Below are 21202 nucleotides of genomic sequence, written 5' to 3' on the forward strand. Positions count from 1 at the left end.
GGAAGAAGGGAATACGGAGGTGGAGGTGGAAAGAAAGCAACTTGAACATTAAATGCATTCTCCAAACTGCCAACTGGCTTGAATTGGAGGAGTGATTCAAAGAGACAAAGGCCTTCTCCAAGCCAGCTGATGGGGCGGAGGGGGCTTCGAGAGCCACACAATATGTGTGAAAGAGCCACGTGTGGCTCCTGCTTTTAGATTTTATCCTCAACGTTCAAGAAGCAGAAGGGCACCAGGAAATGGCAGTCGGTGTTGTGCTGACCAGAAGCACCGTGTTTAAATCGCTTCCCCGTTCTCTCTCCTCCTCCCCTTGTTGTTACAAAAGGCAAGGTCGTTTCCGATGCTCCCTCTTAAGTTGCGGAGTCTCGTGAGCAAAAACTCGGCTTTGTGAGCTGCCGGCATAAAAGCTGTCAGCTGCTGTCTCAATAAGTCTGCTCTGGGGCCATTCTTCCTGAGCCAAGACACAAATGTGTGAGCCAGAGAATAAAAAACTGTGATCTAGCTCACACTAACTCAGCTTAAGAAGAGAAGAAGATGATGATTTTGGATTTATATCCTGCCCTCCACTCCGAATAGCAGAGTCTCAGAGTGGCTCACAATCTCCTTTATCTTCCTCTCCCACAACAGACACCCTGTGAGGTAGGTAAGGCTGAGAGGGCTCTCCCAGAAGCTGCCCTTTCAAGGACAGAGTCTCAGAGAGGCCTACAATCTCCTTTCCCTTCCTCCCCCACAACAGACACCCTGTGAGGTGGGTGGGGCTGAGAGGGCTCTCCCAGAAGCTGCCCTTTCAAGGACAGAGGCTCAGAGCGGCCTACAATCTCCTTTCCCTTCCTCCCCCACAACAGACACTCTGTGAGGCGGGTGGGGCTGAGAGAGCTCTCCCAGAAGCTGCCCTTTCAAGGACAGAGTCTCAGAGCGGCCTGCAATCTTCTTTCCCTTCCTCCCCCACAACAGACACCCTGTGAGGTGGGTGGGGCTGAGAGGACTCTCCCAGAAGCTGCCCTTTCAAGGACAGAGGCTCAGAGCGGCCTACAATCTCCTTTCCCTTCCTCCCCCACAACAGACACTCTGTGAGGCGGGTGGGGCTGAGAGAGCTCTCCCAGAAGCTGCCCTTTCAAGGACAGAGTCTCAGAGCGGCCTGCAATCTTCTTTCCCTTCCTCCCCCACAACAGACATGCTGTGAGGCGGATGGGGATGAGAGAGCTCTAACAGCAGCTGCCCTTTCAAGGACAACCTCTGCCAGAGCTCTGGCTGACCCAAGGCCATTCCAGCAGGTGCAAGTGGAGGAGTGGGGAATCAAACCTGGTTCTCCCAGATAAGAGTCTGCACACTTAACCACTACACCAAACTGTCTCTACAGAACACTGGTCAGGATCAGTGTGTGCAAGAGGGAAACATCGGCTTTTTGACCCTTATAATCGGGTGGAATTCTAGCAGGAGCTCCTTTGCATATTAGGCCACACACCCCTGATGTAGCCAATCCTCCAAGAGCTTACAGGCCTCTTTTTTTGTAAGCTCTTGGAGGATTGGCTACATCAGGGGTGTGTGGCCTAATATGCAAAGGAGCTCCTGCTAGAATTCCACCCCTGGATCCAAGCCATGAGCACACCACATGGGTTCCACCCTGAGCTTTCCACCCTTTGGCCACGTTGTGGGGACTGTTTGACTTGGCGGAAGGGTAACTAACGGGATCTAGCCCACGTCTTCGCGGCTTGAGGGGGTTCAGCCGTCCAAGATGGCAGGAGATGTTCCTTCTTTAATTCCCCCCACCCCCACCCCGAATTACAGTTTGCAGAGAAGTTCCAGGAGGTGAAGGAAGCCGCCCGGCTGGCGAGGGAGAAATCGCAAGATAAGACGGAGCTCACCAGCCCTGCTCTGAGTTTGACTTCTCCGCAGGTAAGCAGGGGAGTAAAGGGTCCAGAGGTCTCACAAATCTGCCCATGCCTTGAGATCAGCCCCTGTAGAATGGGCCTGTGTGAGCCAAGGGGAAGCCGGTGGGTACATGGGCAGGGCCTTTTTCAGTGGTGGGCCCGGGAATTTTCGTTTCTAGCTCAAGAAAGATCACCAGGACGCCGCCCTATTGACTTCACAAAGGTTCTTCCAGAAGTCTTCTCCGTGCTCTGGCCTGCTGATTTATCGTTGCGCTGGCTGTACTCCGATGGCTGGCTTTTCTCAGTTTCTTACTTCAGTTTGCAATTACTGTAATTTTCACGGCTCTGCATTTTGCTAGTCTGGTGAAATGACGACAGCTTCACGCTGTTCCTTCTGCATTTTAAATTTCGAGTGGTGGGTGTTTTCCTTGATCTTTCTAAACTGCTGCCATTGTTTTAGTTCGGGTTTGTGTGTGTGTGTGTTTACATTGCCTTTCAACCCAATGACCCCCTGAGATTATTATTTTAGATTTAGGACCTAGATTTAGGTACTGTGATTTTCTTGAAAGATTTATTTTTAGTGAGTTGTTATTATGGGGCAGGACTTCAAGAAACTTAGGCAGATCAAGAGAGGAAAGGAGGGAGGGTTGCATCAGTGCTGAGTTCTTGTGGCCACTTAAACCTGCTGGCATGGCCTTGGGTCAGCCATAGCTATCACAGAAGTTGTCCTTGAAAGGCAGCTTCTGGGAGAGCTCTCTCAGCCCACCCGCCTCACAGGGTGTCTGTTGTGGGGGATTAAGACAAAGCAGATGTAGGTTGCTCTGAGACTCTGTCCTTGAAAGGGCAGCTTCTGAGAGAGTTCTCTCAGCCCCACCCATCTCACAGGGTGTCTGTTGTGGGGGAGGAAGGGAAAGGCGATTGTAGGCCGCTCTGAGCCTCTGTCCTTGAAAGGGCAGCTTCTGAGAGAGCTCTCTCAGCCCCATCTACCTCACAGGGTGTCTGCTGTGGGGGAGGAAGGGAAAGGAGATTGTAGGCTGCTCTGAGTCTATGATTCTGAGAGAAGGACAGGGTATAAATCTGCAGTCGTCTTCTTCTTTCTAACTCACCAGGGAAATGCCGGTCACCTCTTTGAGGTCAGGCAGCAATATGGCCCCCGGCCAGTTTAGCCAGGGATCCTGGAGGGGTTTTTTTGCCATCTTCTGGGCATGGGAACAACATAACTGTGCCCCAAAAAACTTTCCACACTTGAGACCCTGGAGAGCCGCTGCCTATTGACTTCGATGGACCAAAGGTCTGATTCAGTATAAGGCAGCTTCATATGTTCATTTCAATGAAAATACCAAAGTTTCTTAACAGCGGACAAGCACAAAAGCAGTATCAGTGATATCAGTGCAAAACGTACAAGCGCAGCGTCCCTTGCAGCAAAAGTGAGTGCTTCTGTGTGACTCCTGAAAGTTTTCTGTCCTTAAAAAAACGTCACAGAAGATCCAGAATTCCAATCGATTGCTCTTTTGAAAGCAATCCCTGCGGCTGCTGTGGAGCTGCAGGGAACCCATGAGTGCATGAAAAACTCCTTCCAAACACGAGCGTGTCGTTTGGCCTTGGTGCCGGCCTGTAGGAGTGAAGCACGGGGGGGGGGGGGGGGCTTTGACTCTTGAGAGCTTGTACTCCGAAACCCTTGTTGTTCTCTGAGGTGCTTTTGGACTCGAACTCGGAGAGCGCCCAGGACTGAAAGCGCTGTTGTTTCTGGGGCCCTGACGGGTCAGAAGAACTCTCCTGGCCCCTCAGTGCCCAGAAATAATGCGGCGCAGCGTGATGACATCACACGGTGACATCATCATGCGTCATTGTTTCTGGGCGCTGAGGGGCCGGAAGATTTTCTCCGACCCTTCAGCGCCCAGAAACAATGCAACACTTTCACCCGCGTTGTTTCTGGGCACTGAGGGGTCAGAAGAACTCTCCCGGCCCCTCGGCACCCAAAAACAACGCAGCGCGGCATGATGACATCACATTGTGACGTCATCGTGCGCCATTATTTCTGGGTGCCGAGGGACTGGGAGAGTTCTTCCGACTTCTCAGCCACGTTGTTTCTGGGCAGTGAGGGGTCGAAGAATTCTCCGGCCCCTCAGCGCCCAGAAACAATGGTGCATGATGACGTCACCATGGATGTCATCATGCGGCGCTGCGTTGCCCAGAAACAACGCGGATGAAAGTGTTGCATTGTTTCTGGGCGCTGAAGGGTCAGAGAAAATCGGGAGAGTTATTCCGACCCCATGACCATGTGATGTCATGCCATGCCCTTTGTTGCTGCGCGCAATAAGTATTCCGGGTGGTGGAGGGTGGCGCGCGTTGGGGCCATGCGCTGGCCTGGCCACAATCTTTATTTATTTAGTCCCACTTATATCCTGCCCTCCCCACCGAGGCGGGCTCAGGGCGGCTTACGTAGACATACATATGCGTGGTTAGACATAGTAGTGCGACATTAAAATCATAAAACAGAGAATAATATCAATACATAAATGCATAAAAATATTTCGCTGCTCTGATCTTACACGTTTCAGATTTATAATTCTCTATCCGGCAGGTCTTCTCTGTCCTCTCTGCAGCAGCTTTGCAGCAGATTGTTGTTGTTGGTTTGTCATGTTGCTTAGAGCTCTAGTGGCCAGCAGCCTAGTTCACAGATTCTTGGTGGAAGAGTGCCGTCTTACAGGCCCTGCAGAACTGTCGGAGCTCTCGCAGGGCCCTGACCTCTTCCGGCAACTCATTCCACCAGCGGGGGGCCACTACAGAGAAGGCCCTGTCTCTAGTTGTCATGAGCCTGGCCTCCTTAGGGCCGGGGATTGTAAGTAGACTTTGTGATCCAGTTTCAAGTTTATTTCAATTTATATCCCGCCCTTCCCACCGAAGCGGCTCAGGGCGGCTCACAACACATAAAATCTTAGATAAATTTTGGATTTAAAACATCTTACACAGTTAAAACTGTAAAATAATAAAACATATAACGGCGGTCTATCAAAACTACACTCAGTTTCCAATGCCAGTTAGTTATAAGCCAGCCGGAAGAGGGCTGTCTTACAGGCCGTGCGGAACTGGCCAAGGTCCCGCAGGGCCCTCACCTCTTCCGGCAGCTGGTTCCACCAGAAAGGAGCCTTTACAGAGAAGGCCCTGTCTCTGGTGGATTCAGGCGGGCCTCCTTTGGCCCAGGGATCCAGACCGAAGTGCTTTCTGGGGAACATGTGAGGAAAGGCAGTCCCTAAGGTATGCAGGCCCCTGGCCGTATAAGGCCTTAAAGGTGAGAACCAACACCTTGAAACGAACCCGGTATGCGATAGGCAATCAGTGCAGCGCTTTCGATGTGTTCCCGTAAAGGAAGGCCCATTAACAAGCTGGCTGCTGCGTTCTGCGCTAATTGAAGCTTCCGGGTTTGAGACAAGAGCAGCCCCATGTAGAGGGCGTTGCAGCGATCCAGTCTTGAGGTGACCGTGGCGTGGATCACTGTCGCCAAGTCGTCGCGTTTGAGGAAAGGGATCGGCTGTCTTGCCAGCCGAAGACGATAGAAGGCTGCTGCCTGGGCTCCGTATTTCGAGAGGGATCCAGGACACTCCTAAGTTTTTGTCCTTGGGCGCCGGTGTAAGTATTGCCCCCATCCAAGGTCGGTAGTAAGACGTCGGTTCCCAGACCGCCACGACTTAGGTACAGGACCTCCGTCTTCTACGGATTCCACTTCAGTCGACTCAGCCTGAGCCACCGGCCGCAGCTTGAAGGGCCATGGTCCAATCTTCGGTGGAGGAGACGGACTGGCCGCCCATCAGTAGATACAGCTGGGCGTCATCCTCATACTGATGACATCTCAGCCCAAACCTCTGGGCAAGGGGGCGCACGCCGACGTTGAACATGGGGGACAGAACTGCCCCTTGTGGCACACCACGCACAAGTGGGTGCCGTCGAGACGGTTCCTAGGCAAAGATTTATTTTTTATTGTTTCTAGGCAAAAATTTATTTTCACTCCGATGATCTGCAACAGGGTTCCACGCTTCCTCAAACGTCTTCTTATCCAAAGCGTAAACCGATGCCAACAAAAGAATGGATTTTGGACTATTTTATCCATTGAACAAATTTCCCATATTTTTTCCCTGGCCTCTGCCCGTCTGAGCAGATGAGAGTGACTTTGAGGACGAGGGGTCTGGTTGGGTTCAAGAGAGCTTCATGTACTTCTTTTGCCCAAGGGAGCTCCACACTCTGGCTGCTCCGTGTCCAGCACTGAGGTTTGCTCATATGAACATATTGCAGCTGCCTTCTACTGAATCAGACCTCCCTGGGTCCATCAAAGTCAGTATTGTCTACTCAGACTGGCAGCAGCTCTCCAGGATCTCAGGCTGAGGTTTTTCATGCTACTTGCCTGGACCCTTTTGAGTTGGAGATGTCGGGGATTGAACCTGGACCTTCTGCTTCCAAGCAGATGCTCTACCACTGAGCCACCGTCCCTCCATCTCCATCACCTACTGCCTGGACCCTTTTGAGTTGGAGATGCTGGGGATTGAACCTTGGGACCTCCTGCTTCCCAAGCAGATGCTCTACCACTGAGCCACCATCCTTCCCTAAAAATTCCTTTCATATGAACATGTGAAGCTGCCTTCTACTGAATCAGACCCCACTTGGTCCATCAAAGTCAGTATTGTCTATTCAGACTGGCAGCGGCTCTCCAGGGTCTCCAGCTGAGGTTTTTCACGCCTACTCGCCTGGACCCTTTTTAGTTGGAGATCCCGGGGACTGAACCTGGACCTTCTGCTTCCCAAGCAGATGCTCTACTGCTGAGCCACTGTCCTTCCCCTAAAATTTCCTTTCATATGGACATATGAAGCTGCCTTATACTGAATCAGACCCCCCTTGGTCCATCAAAGTCAGTATTGTCTATTCAGACTGGCAGCGGCTCTCCAGGGTCTCAACTGAGGTTTTTCATGCCTACTTGCCTGGACCCTTTTTAGTTGGAGATGCTGGGGATTGAACCTGGGACTTTCTGCTTACCAAGCAGATACTCTACCACTGAGCCACTGTCCCTCTCCAACAGCCAAACACACGAACTGTCCTGTACTGACCGAAACCCTCAGTCTTGTTTACTCAGATTGCAGTGGCTTTCGGGGGTCTCAGGTCTTCCCAATCACATATGAACATATATGAACATATGAAGCTGCCTTCTACTGAATTAGACCCTGGGTCCATCAAAGTCAGTATTGTCTACTCAGACAGGCAGCGGCTCTCCAAGGTCTCAAGCGGAGGTTTTTCATGCCTGCTTGCCTGATCCCTTTTGAGTTGGAGATGCCAGGGATTGAACCTGGGACCTTCTGCTTCCCAAGCAGATGCTCTACCACTGAGCCACCGTCTCTCCATCTCCATCACCTACTGCCTGATCCCTTTTGAGTTGGAGATGCCAGGGATTGAACCTGGGACCTTCTGCTTACCAAGCAGATGCTCTACCACTGAGCCACCATCCTCCCCAAATGCTCCTTAATGATTTTTGCTTGCCACTGTGGGGTAATGAGGAAGGAACTTGGAAGCGGTACTTGGGAGGGGGGGAGTTCTCTGTAGTCCCCCAGGACGCAACCCGAGGGTGGCAGTTTCCCTCTGATCTCCTGGGAAACGAGGGACAGATCTGGAGAAGAGAAGACGGCGTGTTCCGCACTAGAGACACAGATGGATTGACAGCGTATGAGGGGGAGGGAGTGCGAAGACTCCCTTGGCCTGGGGGGGGGAGGAGGAGGGGGAGGAGAGGATGGCAGGGAGTGTGGTTTTTGATGGGGGGCGGGAAATGGAAGTGTTGCCACCGTGCCCTCGTTGCGTTCATCTTAAGCACTTAGGCAGTCATTGACAAAACAATAGCCGACTAGAGTCATCGTTTCCGCCTCTGTCTTACCTTGCAGCAGGGGTGGGATTCTAGCAGGAGCTCCTTTGCATATAGGTCACACCCTCTGATGTAACCGATCCTCCAAGGGCTTACAAAAAGCCTTGTAAGCTCTTGGAGGATAGGCTACATCGGGGGGGGGGGGCGGTGGCCTAATATGCAAAGGGGCTCCTGCTAGAATTCCACCCCTGCCTTGCCGGGTTGTTGTGATGTTCGGACAGCGAAGGGAGGGTGTTGTGCACATGCCCTGAGCTCTTGGGAGGATGGGCGGGATGAAAATATACTAGATGGGTGGGGCACCACAGGCCATGTGACAGCTAACGGGGTACAGCATATAGAGACTGTCAGACTGGGATCTGGGCGACCCAGGTTCGAATCCCTTCTTTGCCATAGAAATTTCTGGTTGAGTTTGGGCCAATCAAGGCTCTCTGCCTTAACCTACCTCGTGAGGATGTTGTAGAATGGAGGGAAAAGAAGCGATATGAGCTGCTTTGGGTCCCCATTGAGGAGGGGACTGGAAGGAGGGAGGGAGCAGGAAGGAAGGAACTGGAAAGGGGGAAGGAAGTGGAAGGAGGGGAGCAAGAAAGGAAGTAACTGGAAGGAAGGAGGGAACTGGAAGGAAGGAAGGATGGAGGGAACAGGAAGGAAGGAACTGGAAAGAGGGAAGGAAGGAACTGGAAGGAAGGAGGGAGGGACCAGAAAGGAAGGAGGGAACTGGAAGGGAAGGAAGAATAGGAAGGAACTGGAAAGACAGAACTGGAAGGAAGGAAGGAACTGGAAGGAAGAAGGGAGGGAACTGGAAGGAGGGAAGGAAGAATAGGAAGGAACTGGAAAGACCGAACTGGAAGGAGGGAGGGATCACGAAGGAAGGAGGGAACTGGAAGGAAGGAGGGAGGAAGCAGGAAGGAAGGAGGGAACAGGACAGAGGGAGGGACGAAGGGAACAGGAAGGAAGAAGGGAGGGACAGAGGGAACAGGAAGGAAGGAGGGAGGGAAGGAGTGGTGGAGCTGGAAGAAAGAAGGGAAGGAACTGGAAGGAAGGGATGTAGGTAGGTGGTGGCTCTAAAGAGGTGGCAAGATCACGGCTGCACTCTTTGGAGGGGGCTATTACAGAGCAGCCTTCAGGTTCCTCTCCCTCCGCTGCATCATGGTGACCCCCACCTCCTCTTCCTCCCGCCTCAGATCTACCCCAGCCCCATCATCAGTTCCAATGGGCCCGGTGACGACAAACTCTTCCGGAGCCAAAGCGCAGACATGGAGATGACGACGGAAAGGGAGCGGATCAAGAAGATGCTCTCAGAAGGGTGAGGGGCAGATCCGGATCTGGGGTGTGTGTGCGTGTGCGCGTTCCGGTGTGTTAGAATGGGAACAGCCGCTGGGTTTGTCGACAGCAGCCGCGATTCACTGCTGTGAAGAAACATGCAACCGGACGGTGTCGGTGCATGGCCTTTGCATTCCAAAATAATTTCCAGCACTGGATGGGTTAAAATTTTGGCCCCGCCCCTCAGCTGTCCATAGCTGGTTGGTAGTCTCAGCAGCATAACAGCATCACCCTCCAAAACAGAATGGAACATCGGTGGCTTCAAGACAGGCAAAAGGAAGTCACATGTCATGCAGCAAGTAGGTGACTTATGGAACTCACTGCTACAAGATAGCCACTGACCTAATGGATTTCAGAGTCTAGATAGATGCTTGGAGGGAGCCATGGTAGCCAAATGGGGCCTCTGATTTCAGTTTAAACAATTGTATTGATAACATATGGTAACAATATCTAATTATATCATTACTATCTCTAACCCATATGATATTTTCCAATCCCCCCTCCCTCCGTTACTAGACTCCCGCCGAGGTTATATACTTTAGTTCAGTTATAAAGGTACCCTTAACCAATCAAAGTTCAATATCTTTCTTTTCTCATATTCATGTTAAAAAATTGTCCAATGTCTTTTTACATTCCACCCTTTCTCTATGTATCCTCTAAATTTCTTCCACTCCTTTTTAAACACATCCAAATCATAGTCTCTTAAAGTTCTTGTTAATTTGTCCATCTCACTCCACGATAAAACTTTCACAATCCGATCCCATTTCCCTGGTATTTTTTCTTGCTTTCCACAACTGCGCATACAATGTCCTAGCAGCTGAGAACAAATACCAAATTAGAATTCTATCTTCTTTTGGAAATTTTTCCATTTGTAATCCCAGCAGAAAAGTCTCTGCAACTTTCTTAAAGTCGTATCCCAAAATTTTAGAGATTTCTTCTTGTATCATCTGCCAAAACTTTTTCGCTTTTTCACAAGTCCCACCACATATGAAAAAAGGGACCTTCATGATTTTTACATTTCCAATGTGGCCTCTGATTTCAGAGGCAGAATGCTTCAGTCAAGTGTTGAGAAGCAAGCTGGAGGCAGGGCTTTTATCCAATTGGGGAGAGGATGCTGGAGTCTGAGCTGGTACGTTTGCTGTTTTCAGGTTAAAAAGATGCTGGAAATCTTTTTTGTTGGGTTTTTAAAAAGGAGAGAGAGAGAGACAATAGCACACCACTTGTGATAGCTTAACGCACCTATTTAGATCCAAGTGGGCAGCCGTGTTGGTCTGAAGCAGTAGAACAAAGTAGGATTCAAGTGTCGCCTTTAAGACCAACAACGTTTTATTCAGAATGTAGAGTCCGGAGACAACATCAGCCTCTCTGCCCTGTTGTTGGCCCTTCAGAGGAACTGGCTGGACACTGTGTGAGACAGGAGGCTGGACTAGATGGACCTTCACTGGTCTGATCCAGCAGGGCTCTTCTGATGTTCTTATGAAGGCCTCGGCCTCTCTGCCCTGTTGCTGGCCCTCCAGAGGAACTGGTTGGCCCCTCTGTGAGACGGGATGCTGGACTAGATGGACCCTCACTGGTCTGATCCAGCAGGGCTCTTCTGATGTTCTTATGAGGGCCTCGGCCTCTCTGCCCTGTTGCTGGCCCTCCAGAGGAACTGGTTGGCCCCTCTGTGAGACGGGATGCTGGACTAGATGGACCACTGGTCTGATCCAGCAGGGCTCTTCTGATGTTCTTATGAGGGCCTCAGCCTCTCTGCCCTGTTGCTGGCCCTCCAGAGGAACTGGCTGGTCACTGTGTGAGAGAGGATGCTGGACAAGATGGACCACTGGTCTGATCTGGAAGGGCTTTCTTTATGTTCCTATATAACATGGGGGGGGGGGTGTCATTCACCCTTTTCCGCCTTGCCCTGGGATACGCATTGAAGCACCCCATGCTGCTTTTCACGTTTGTTTGTGAAGCATTACCTAGAGAATCCCACTTCTCCCCCCCCCCCAAGGGTAAAGCAGCTTTGTTAGTGGTTTTCAGTGAAAAAATTAGGGGAGGAAAAAGCCGTTAAAAGCTCCCCATTAATTGCAACCCTCATGGTTGCAAACAAAAAGAGAACGCCCAGAAAATTTGCATAAGAACATAAGAGAAGCCATGTTGGATCAGGCCAGTGGCCCATCCAGTCCAACACTCTGTGTCACACAGTGGCCAAAAGAACCCAGGTGCCATCAGGAGGTCCATCAGTGGGGCCAGGACACTAGAAGCCCTCCCACTGTTGCCCCCCCCAAGCACCAAGAATACAGAGCATCACTTGCCTCAGACAGAAGAACATAAGAGAAGCCATGTTGGATCAGGCCAGTGGCCCATCCAGACCAACACTCTGTGTCACACAGTGGCCAGAAACTCCAACTGCCCTCAGGAAGTTCACCAGTGGGGCCAGGACACTAGAAGCCCTCCCACTGTGCCCCCCCCCCAGGCACCAAGAATACAGGCAATCGCTGCCCCAAACATAAAAACATAAGAGAAGCCATATTGGATCAGGCCAATGGCCCATCCAGTCCAACATATGAACATATGAAGCTGCCTTATACTGAATCAGACCCTTGGTCCATCAAAGTCAGTATTGTCTTCTCAGACTGGCAGCGGCTCTCCAGGGTCTCAAGCTGAGGTTTTTCACACCTATTTGCCTGGACCCTTTTTTGGAGATGCCAGGGATTGAACCTGGGACCTTCTGCTTCCCAAGCAGATGCTCTACCACTGAGCCACCGTCCCTCCCTGAACGTATGGCCAGAAAACCCAGGTGCCATCAGGAGGTTCATCAGTGGGGCCAGGACACTAGAAGCCCTCCCACTGTGCCCCCCCAAGCACCAAGAATACAGAGCATCACTGCCCCAGACAAAAGAACATAAGGGAAGCCGTGTTGGATCAGGCCAGTGGCCCATCCAGTCCAACACTCTGTGTCACACAGTGGCCAGAAAACCCAGGTGGCATCAGGAGGTTCATTAGTGGCGCCGGGACACTAGAAGCCCTCCCACTGTGCCCCCCCAAGCACCAAGAATGCAGAGCATCACTGCCCCAGACAGAGAGTTCCAACGCTACGCTGTGGCTAAGAGCCACTGATGAACCTCTGCTCCATATGCTTATCCAATCCTCTCCTGAAGCTGGCTATTTTTGCAGCCGCCGCCACCTCCTGTGGCAGTGAATTCCATGTGTTAAAAGGATGATAAAAGTACTCGATTAAATTTAAATCTGGATTGGAGCCAGTGTTTCTGAGTGTCTAGAGAGAGCTAGAATTGAAGCCATTCTGTCTTTCGGTCTTTTTGTTCAGAAAAAGAGAAGGCATTTGGGTGGCGGGCGGGAAACATGTGTGTGCCTCACTCGAGGCCTTCAGCAACAGATGCCGAGAAACGGGAGCTGACTGGATGTTCTCGCTCCCCCAGATCAGTGTGCGAAGTCCAGTGGGAAGCCGAATTTTTCACCCTGCAAGACAGCAACAGCAAGCTGGTGGCCGCCTTGCACGAAGCCAACGCCAATGTGGAGCAGTGGAAGAAGCAGCTGGCGGCCTATCAGGAGGAGACGGAGACCCTGCGGCTCCGGGTGAGTAGGGCAGGGAGGGGGGTGCTGGAGAGGGAGACACAGCGGCTTCGCCTCTAATTCCGCCCCCACCGAGCAGAGCTGTCCACACCCTGAGCAGAATAGAACTATAATTCTGAAATGGACAATGGGCAGAAGACCCTGCGTGACTCCAGACTGCTGCTGAGCGGGGCAGCGTCGTGGGTTAAGGAGTGACTCCTCACACGCACAGCTTAGAGGGAATGCTGGACAATTGGGATGCAGCATAGCCGTCTGAACAGAGACGACAAGGGCTTTTTTTGTAGCAGGAACTCTTTTGCATATTAGGCCACACACCCCTGATGGAGCCAGTCCTCATGGAGCTTACAGCAGGGGTGTCAAACATGCAACCCGGGGCCAAATCAGGCCACTGGAGGGCTCCCATCAGGCCCCCAAGCAACTGGTCTGCTTCTCTCTCTCTCTTCTGCTTCCTTCTGCTTCTCTCTCTCTCTTCTGCTTCCTTCTGCTTCTCTCTCTCTTCTGCTTCCTTCTACTTCTCTCTCTCTCTCTTCTGCTTCCTTCTACTTCTCTCTCTCTCTCTTCTGCTTCCTTCTGCTTCTCTCACTCTCTCTCTCCTGCTTCCTTCTGCTTCTCACTCTCTCTTCTGCTTCCTTCTGCTTCTCTCTCTCTCCTGCTTTCTTCTGCTTCTCTCTCTCCTTCCTTCTGCTTCTCTCTCTCTCCTGCTTCCTTCTGCTTCTCTCTCCTGCTTCCTTCTGCTTCTCTCTCTCTTCTGCTTCCTTCTGCTTCTCTCTCTCTCTTCTGCTTTCTTCTGCTCTCTCTCTCTCCTGCTTCCTTCTGCTTCTCTCTCTCTTCTGCTTCTCTCTCTCTCTCCTGCTTCCTTCTGCTTCTCTCTCTCTCTCTTCTGCTTCCTTCTGCTCTCTCTCCTGCTTCCTTCTGCTTCTCTCTCTCTCTTCTGCTTCCTTCTGCTCTCTCTCTCTCCTGCTTCCTTCTGCTTCTCTCTCTCTCTCTCTCTCTCTCCTGCTTCCTTCTGCTCTCTCTCTCTCCTGCTTCCTTCTGCTTCTCTCTCTTCTGCTTCCTTCTGCATATCAACTTGTTTTGCAAGGCTCGCTCAATCGCACAGTGTTTGTGAGTTTCCTGCACTGGGCAGGAGGTTGAACTACATCACCCTGGAGGTCCCTTCCAACTCTTTGATTCTATGAGATCAGTTAGAAGTCCAGGAGATCTCCAGCCCAACCTCCCCCCCCCCAGCCCATTTGCAAGTCTGCCAGGGGGTGAGCAGAACTGCCGAAAGGGCTGAGGAAGGGAACCAAGATGATTGTGGGATTGGAGCCCCTTCCCAGAATGTAAAGCAGAGGCGCTTCCACTGACCCACAGCTTCCCCCCGGCAGAAAGGGACTGGACTTTTCTCCCTATCGTGATAATCTTTTCTCTGTTTTTAATGCAAAGGGCTGGAATCCAGCTCCTGCCCTTTTCTTAGTTTATCTTTATCTTAGTTTGGTGTAGTGGTTAAGTGAGCGGACTCTTATCTGGGAGAACCGGGTTTGATTCCCCACTCCTCTACTTGCACCTGCTGGAATGGCCTTGGGTCAGCCATAGCTCTGGCAGAGGTTGTCCTTGAAAGGGCAGCTGCTGGGAGAGCCCTCTCCAGCCCCACCCACCTCACAGGGTGTCTGTTGTGGGGGAGGAAGGGAAAGGAGATTGTGAGCTGCTCTGAGACTCTGTCCTTGAAAGGGCAGCTGCTGTGAGAGCCCTCTCCAGCCCCACCCACCTCACAGGGTGTCTGTTGTGGGGGAGGAAGGTAAAGGAGATTGTGAGCCGCTCTGAGACTCTTCGGAGTGGAGGGCGGGATATAAATCCAATATCATCTTCTTCTTCTTATCTTCGTTTGCTCAGGAAACAAATGTAAAGAATATATAATACAGCCTAGCTTAATTTAGTATTGTGTTCACATTCAATTCTGACTGGTGAGCTTTTCTGCACACTTGACTTTCTCCTGATTTTGTTAGGAGTCTTGTCAGTTTGAGCATATTTTCTTCTGTGTGTGCTTTCAGTAATGGGGATTTTTTATAATTGGCTGTCATCATTGGCATTGGGCGTTTTTACATTCAGTTTGATCCAGAGTTTTAGAGTCTTCAAATCGCCTGCCCCGTTCCATTTTAATTATTTTCCTTTTACATTTAAGCGTTTCAATTGTGGGGGGGAGGCCTCTGATCGGAGAGCAGCCGGAATACCACTTAGTTAAATGTATAAAATTGCTTGGAAATCGCACTGCAAAAAACAATACAAATTTAAATTACTAGATGAGGCAAGCAATGATATGTAAAAATTTCAAGTGCTGTCAGTTCTCATGCAAATTACTGCCCCTTGTGGCTTTTGGAGGAGTCTTTTAAAACCCATGAAAACTTCTACAATGCAAGTTTGAAACGCCGGTAAAGAAAAGACCAGATCAAAACTAGTCTGGAGAAAAACATTGCAGCAGCGGCTCCAAAACGCATCTCCCTGAAGCAAATGTAGATGCTTCGGGCAGCAATGATGCAAAACAGTTGTGAAAACGTTAGGTAATGTAAAAGGTGAGTTTGCAGTGCGGTGATAGAGAGTCACAAACTGTCAGTGTAAAAACACCTATTGTCCCAGGTGTTGTCAAAGCACCCACTTTTTTTTTAAAAAAAAGAAAGCCATAAAATATCAGTATTTTAGATCCATTGTAGTCAGTCCAATCCCTTTTGACCTTTTGTGATTCGACTGCCTCATTTCCACTGTGTCTTGCCGGGGAAGGGCACTCTGCCATCCGTTTCCCATCTCCTTTCTGAAGTGACCCTCCCCCCCCCCCCACACAGGCTGATTTGGAGTGACGTCAGACCAGAACAGTGACTCATGCAGAGATACAATGGGAAGGCTCCTGTGTAGATAGGGTGCTGTGGAATCTCAAGAGGCTTGCTTTCTTCTGCCCTGTGTGTATTAATAGTCCTCTTCGAGCACATTAATCAGCTCCAGCGCGCAGTCTGGGAATTACAAATTAATTAGATCCTGCAGGAAGCGTGAGACGCTAACGAGTGATGGAGAGAGAGGGATGTTCAGCTCTCCTGTCTGTTTCCAGAGACAGCTGTTCGGGTTCCCTGTCTGGCCCCTAGCTCCTCTGGGCAGCTGCTCCATGTTCTCTTCAGAAACGATCAGGACCACGGAGGTACAGAAACACACTCTCTCCATTTACAAAATAGTAGCAATGTGTAATGCAAACTGCATGCACCAAAACATCTTAAATAATTTAGGTGGATCTGTAACTGGTTGTGCTTGTGAATGGTTCTTCATCCTCTTGGAGAGGAGTGGCAAGTGGAGTGCCTCAAGGATCTGTCCTGGGAACTGTTTTGTTCAACATCTTTATCAATGATTTGGATGAAGGAATAGAGGGAATGCTTATTAAATCTGCAGATAAGGAGGGGTTGCAAACACAGTAGAAGACAGAAACAGGATACAGGATGACCTTGACAGGCTGGAAAACTGGGCTAAAACCAATAAAATGAATTTTAACAGGGATAAATGCAAAGTTGTGCATTTAGGTAGGAAAAATCCAATGCATGGTTATAGGATGGGGGAGACTTGTCTTGCTAGTAGTATGTGCGAAAAGGATCTCGGGGTCTTAGTGGATCATACGCTGAACATGAGTCAACACTGCGACGCGGTGGCTAAAAAGGCAAATGCAATTTTGGGCTGTATCGACAGAAGTATAGTGTCCAGATCACATGAAGTGAAGGTATCGCTTTCCTCTGCTCTGGTAAGACCTCCCCTGGAGTCTTGTGTTCAGTTTTGGGCACCACATTTTAAGAAGGATATAGATTGTGCGAGGGGTTGGACTAGATGACCCCGGAGATCTCTTCGGTCTCTGTGATTCTACGCACTACACTAATAGAGTTACAAAACCATCCCATGCACAACGTAGCTACTGTCCAGAATTCATAATGATTTATGATAAGTCCGACGGGGAAAAAAAAACAGAACTGGTCCAGTTTTGTTTCGGATGCTGATGAATACAAATTGGTAGAGGTGTTCCATGAATAAAAATTAAAAAAAAAATAAATAAGAACTTAAGGAAGCCAGGAAATTTTGGCGTTTAAGTCTACTGTTCCAATGCATAGGGCAAGACGGTCCCCTTGAGGAAGGATAGCACATCCGAAATGTAATTGGACCGGTTCTGTCAGACTTATCATAAATCGTTATGTTGGTGTAGTGGTTAAGTGCACGGACTCTTATCTGGGAGAACTGGGTTTGATTCCCCACTCCTCCACTTGCAGCTGCTGGAATGGCCTTGGGTGAGCCATAGCTCTCGCAGGAGTTGTCCTTGAAAGGGCAGCTGCTGTGAGAGTCCTCTCAGCCCCACCCACCTCACAGGGTGTCTGATGGTGGGGGGAGAAGATATAGGAGATTGTAAGCCACTCTTGAGTCTCTGATTCAGAGAGAAGGGCGGGGTATAAACCTGCAGTCTTCTTCTTCTGGACGGTAGCTATGTTTTGCACGTTTTGTAACTGTATTAGTGTACTGCTTATTTAAAGTGTTTTGGTGAATGCAGTTTGTATTACACATTGCTACTATTTTGTAAACGGAGGGCGTGTATTTCTTTCTAAGCTAGGTGTTCTCTGGCTGCTAAAATTAGCTGGCATTCAAGGTCATCGGGTCAGCTGGGAGGCTGGCCAGGAAAGAAGACAAATGGGCCCTAGTCAGGCCTTTGGTAACATGGCCCCACTGTGATCTCGGAGGAGAAAGGAGAGGTCACTGCGCCATTGATTGCATTGGAAGGAACAAAATGGACCTGCTCTTTTATCGCGCTGCAGAGCAGACCACACACAGGAGCAGACAGCGTGTGGCGTGAATGCATCCATGGGGAAAGCTCAGGTGGTAATGGCCTCACCTCCCCCCTTCCCCCCAAACCTCAGGGTTTTTGTATAACATTAACTTCAAAAAGGTCCATCTGCTTCAAACTGAGCAGCCGCGGAGAAAGCCTTCCTCCCAAGGCAAGGGGTGGCCAAACTTGCTTAACGTAAGAGCCACATAGAATACACATCAGATGTTTGAGAGCCGCAAGACATGAACAAATATTACACAAACGTCTTTATGAAAACTCTTAATTCTTTCTTTGAACACAAAGATAAAATACATATGTACGCACTATGTAACACAACCGTTTTAGAAGACTTTTTAAGGAACAAAAGCTGGGAATAACAGTCCCCATAAAACCAGCATAGGGAAGGTTTGAGAGTCAGTCTGATTTACTCTATCAGATTCTTGCCATGTATACTGCCGCAATGCTTAAATGTTTTATATGTTTTGAATGTTTTGAATATGTTTAAATATCTTAAATACCTAACTTAAAAATTTTATGTCTGATTTACCTGTTGTAAGCCGCCCTGAGCCACCTTGGTGGGAAGGGCGGGATATAAATCATAAATAAATAAAATAAAAAATAAAAATTAAATTCCTCCGGGAGCCACATCATATGTGTGGAAGAGCCACATGTGGCTCCTGAGCCACAGTTTGGCCACCCCTGCTCCAAGATATTTGAAACAGAAACTTATAGAAGATATTGGATTTATATCCTGCCCCTATACGCCTGAATCTCAGAGCAATCGCAATCTCTCCCCCCCCCCTCCAAAAAAAAGATGCCCTGTGAGGTAGGTGGGGCTAAGAGAGCTTTTTTAACAGTAGCTGCCCTTTCACGGACAACTCCTGTGAGATCTATGGCCGACCCAAGGCTATTCCAGCAGCTGCAAGTGGAGGAGTGGAGAATCAAACCCGGTTCTCCCAGATAAGAGTCCGCGCACTTCACCACTACACCAAACTGGCTCTCAATGGAAAAGCTGGTGTGAGATGGGGGTTGGAAGGCTGAACTAGAAGCCAGTACCAGGGCTTGCCTATTAGGCCACACCCTCCTGATGTAGCCAATCCTCTTGGAGCTTACGGTAGGCCCTGTACGAAGAGCCCTGTAAGCTCTTGGCGGATTGGCTACATCGGGGGTGTAGCCTAATATGCTAAGGATTTCCTGCTAACAAAGCTGTGCCCGGTACAAATCCTTGCTTGCCAGGAAACATATTGCATGGACCGCTGAGTCACTCAAACTAGCCTACCTCACGGGGTTGTTGTTGCAATAAACTGGCGGAGAGGGGGGGAACCCTGAGCAGCTTGGAGGGAAGGATAAGATCGAAATGCGCTAAATAATAAAGCAATGCGGCCGGAAGCATTTGGCCGGAAATGAAAATTCTCCCGCCATTCGTTTTCTTGTGAAGGATTTGTATCCTCCTCCTGCCCGCTTTTTTCTGAAACTTCCCCAGCCACGAAGGGAAGCATCTGAAAGCCTGGGGAAACGGAAGGTGTCACAATGATTGCACTGGGAGGCTGATCCTTAAATTAGGATATCGTGAAATATTTCCCCTTCAGATTTAAAAACAAAACGTGGCATCGTGAACGTTCCTCCTCGAGATTTAGAAACCGTGACAAAAATGTTGAAATGCATTTGCATTCGCTACGCCGTCAAAGGCTTTCACGGCCAGAGTGCGTTATTTGTTGTAGATTTTCCAGGCTGTATGGCCATGGTCTTGGCATAGTAGTACCTGACGTTTCACCAGCAGCTGCGATTGGTATCCTCAGAGGTATAAAACGGGGGTGGCCAAACTGTGGCTCTTTCACACATATCGTGTGGCTCTTGAAGCCCTCCTTGGTCTTAAAGGTGCTTTCCTTATATTTTTCCCATTGGATCCAGGGAACCGGGCAAAGGAAGCTCTGGCTCTCTATTGCCTTTCCCAGGGGACCAGGAGGAGCCTCAGCCAATAGAAGGAAGAGAGGCTTGGCTCAGTAGCTCTGCTGTGTGACTGAGAGAGCCTGGCAAAGCAAGCTCTGCCTCTTCCCCTTCCTCCCCGAGGGAGGAGCCTCAGCCAGTGGAGAAAATTGAGGTTTTGCTGCCGTGCGATTGAGCAAGCCTGGCAAAGCAAGCTGTGATGCAGTTGGAAGCAAGAGACAGGGATAAAAAAAAGCAGATGACAGCCAGTTGCTCGGGGGCCTGATAGGAGCCCTCCGGGGGCCCGATTCAACCCCCAGGCCACATGTTTGACACCCCATCTCTTGAGGCTTTGTGGTTTAACCTCATTCCAGTTTCTGAGCCCTACTTTCCCCGAGCAGCTGAGAAATGCGCTCCTGAAAAACAAATCCTTTCCATGAATAATTGACTTTCTCTACCTGGCAGTGTTTGGAACATGGGAGCACCTGGGCTTCTAAACGACTGCTGGGGTTTACACTGGTGAGGAAAAACACTGGCTCCTTGCTAACACAAAATATAACAAATACCTGTATTTACTAGCAAGTACAAATTGTAGTGTTCTCAGTGACATACCTTAATCAGGAGATCATACAATAAAATATCCCTTCACAGCCCACGTTATCCCTACTGTTCTTTCTGTGATCAGTGTCCAAAATAATTATATACGATAATGAAAGTCCGAGAACTGGAGAACCGGTCCAAAATCGTTCCCGGTCTGATAGCCCTTCTTCCAGGGACTGTCTTCTCAAGTAATGAAGCGCAGTAGGTAAGTAATGCCAGTGGTTTGTGAATATATTTGAGAAAGCAAGGAGAAAGGAGACATATTGAAATGTCACAATTGATTTTTGACAGTACTTACCTACTGCGCTTGGTTATTTGAGAAGACGGTCCCTGGAAGAAGGGCTGTTGGGCCCGAAAAGATTTTGGACTGGTTCTTTAGTCCAGGAATCTCCAGCCCATGGGCTGTGGACCGGTACCGGTACATAGCCTGTTAGCAACCGGGCCATGAGTTGTATAATTATTTCATTATATATTACCATGTAAGAAGAAGACCCGCCCTCCACTCCAAATCTCAGAGTGGCTTACAATATCCTTTATCTTCCTCCCCCCCCCAACAAACATCCTGTGAGGTAGGTGAGGCTGAGAGAGCTCTCACAGAAGCTGCCCATTCAAGGACAGAGTCTCAGAGCAGCTTACAATCTCCTATATCTTCTCCCCCCACAACAGACACCCTGTGAGGTAGGTGAGGCTGAGAGAGCTCTCCCAGAGGCCACCCTTCCAAGGACAGAGTCTCAGAGCAGCTTACAATCTCCTATATCTTCTCCCCCCACAACAGACACCCTGTGAGGTGGGTGGGGTTGAGAGAGCTCTCCCAGCAGCTTCCCTTTCAAGTACAACCTCTGCCAGAGCTACGGCTGACCCAAGGCCATTCCAACAGGTGAAAGTGGAGGAGGGGGGAATCAAACCCGGTTCTCCCAGATAAGAGTCCGCACACTTAACCACTACACCAAACTGGCCAAATGACACGTGTCAATCTGCAGCTCCTCTGCTGGGGCAGGGATGGGTGACAGCGGAGGCTGAGGATTCAGCCCTCCCAGACACATCCCTTGTGCTTCGCGTCAGCTGACCAGCTCCGCACGGAAGCGTGAAATGAGAAAGGAGACAGCCTTCCCCCCCCCCCTAAGGTCACCTTCCTCGCACAGATAAAAAGGAAAAGAGGCCTCTGGGCAGGGAAGAGGCGGGCAAAGGAGGCGA

At 49.9% G+C, this 21202-nt stretch overlaps 1 protein-coding gene across 1 annotated transcript in view; it reads left to right on the forward strand.

Annotated features, from left to right (window-relative positions):
• HOMER3 (homer scaffold protein 3) overlaps nt 1-21202 on the forward strand; it is a 34021-nt gene that overhangs the window by 191 nt on the left and 12628 nt on the right. Inside the window, exons 2-4 of the mRNA XM_060233140.1 lie at nt 1727-1896; nt 8952-9073; nt 12513-12669. Coding sequence (XP_060089123.1) covers nt 1727-1896; nt 8952-9073; nt 12513-12669 — 449 coding nt within the window. The remainder of the gene's footprint in view (nt 1-1726; nt 1897-8951; nt 9074-12512; nt 12670-21202) is intronic.

Source organism: Heteronotia binoei, chromosome 2 (genome assembly GCF_032191835.1).
Source record: "Heteronotia binoei isolate CCM8104 ecotype False Entrance Well chromosome 2, APGP_CSIRO_Hbin_v1, whole genome shotgun sequence".
NCBI classification, from domain to species: domain Eukaryota; kingdom Metazoa; phylum Chordata; class Lepidosauria; order Squamata; family Gekkonidae; genus Heteronotia; species Heteronotia binoei.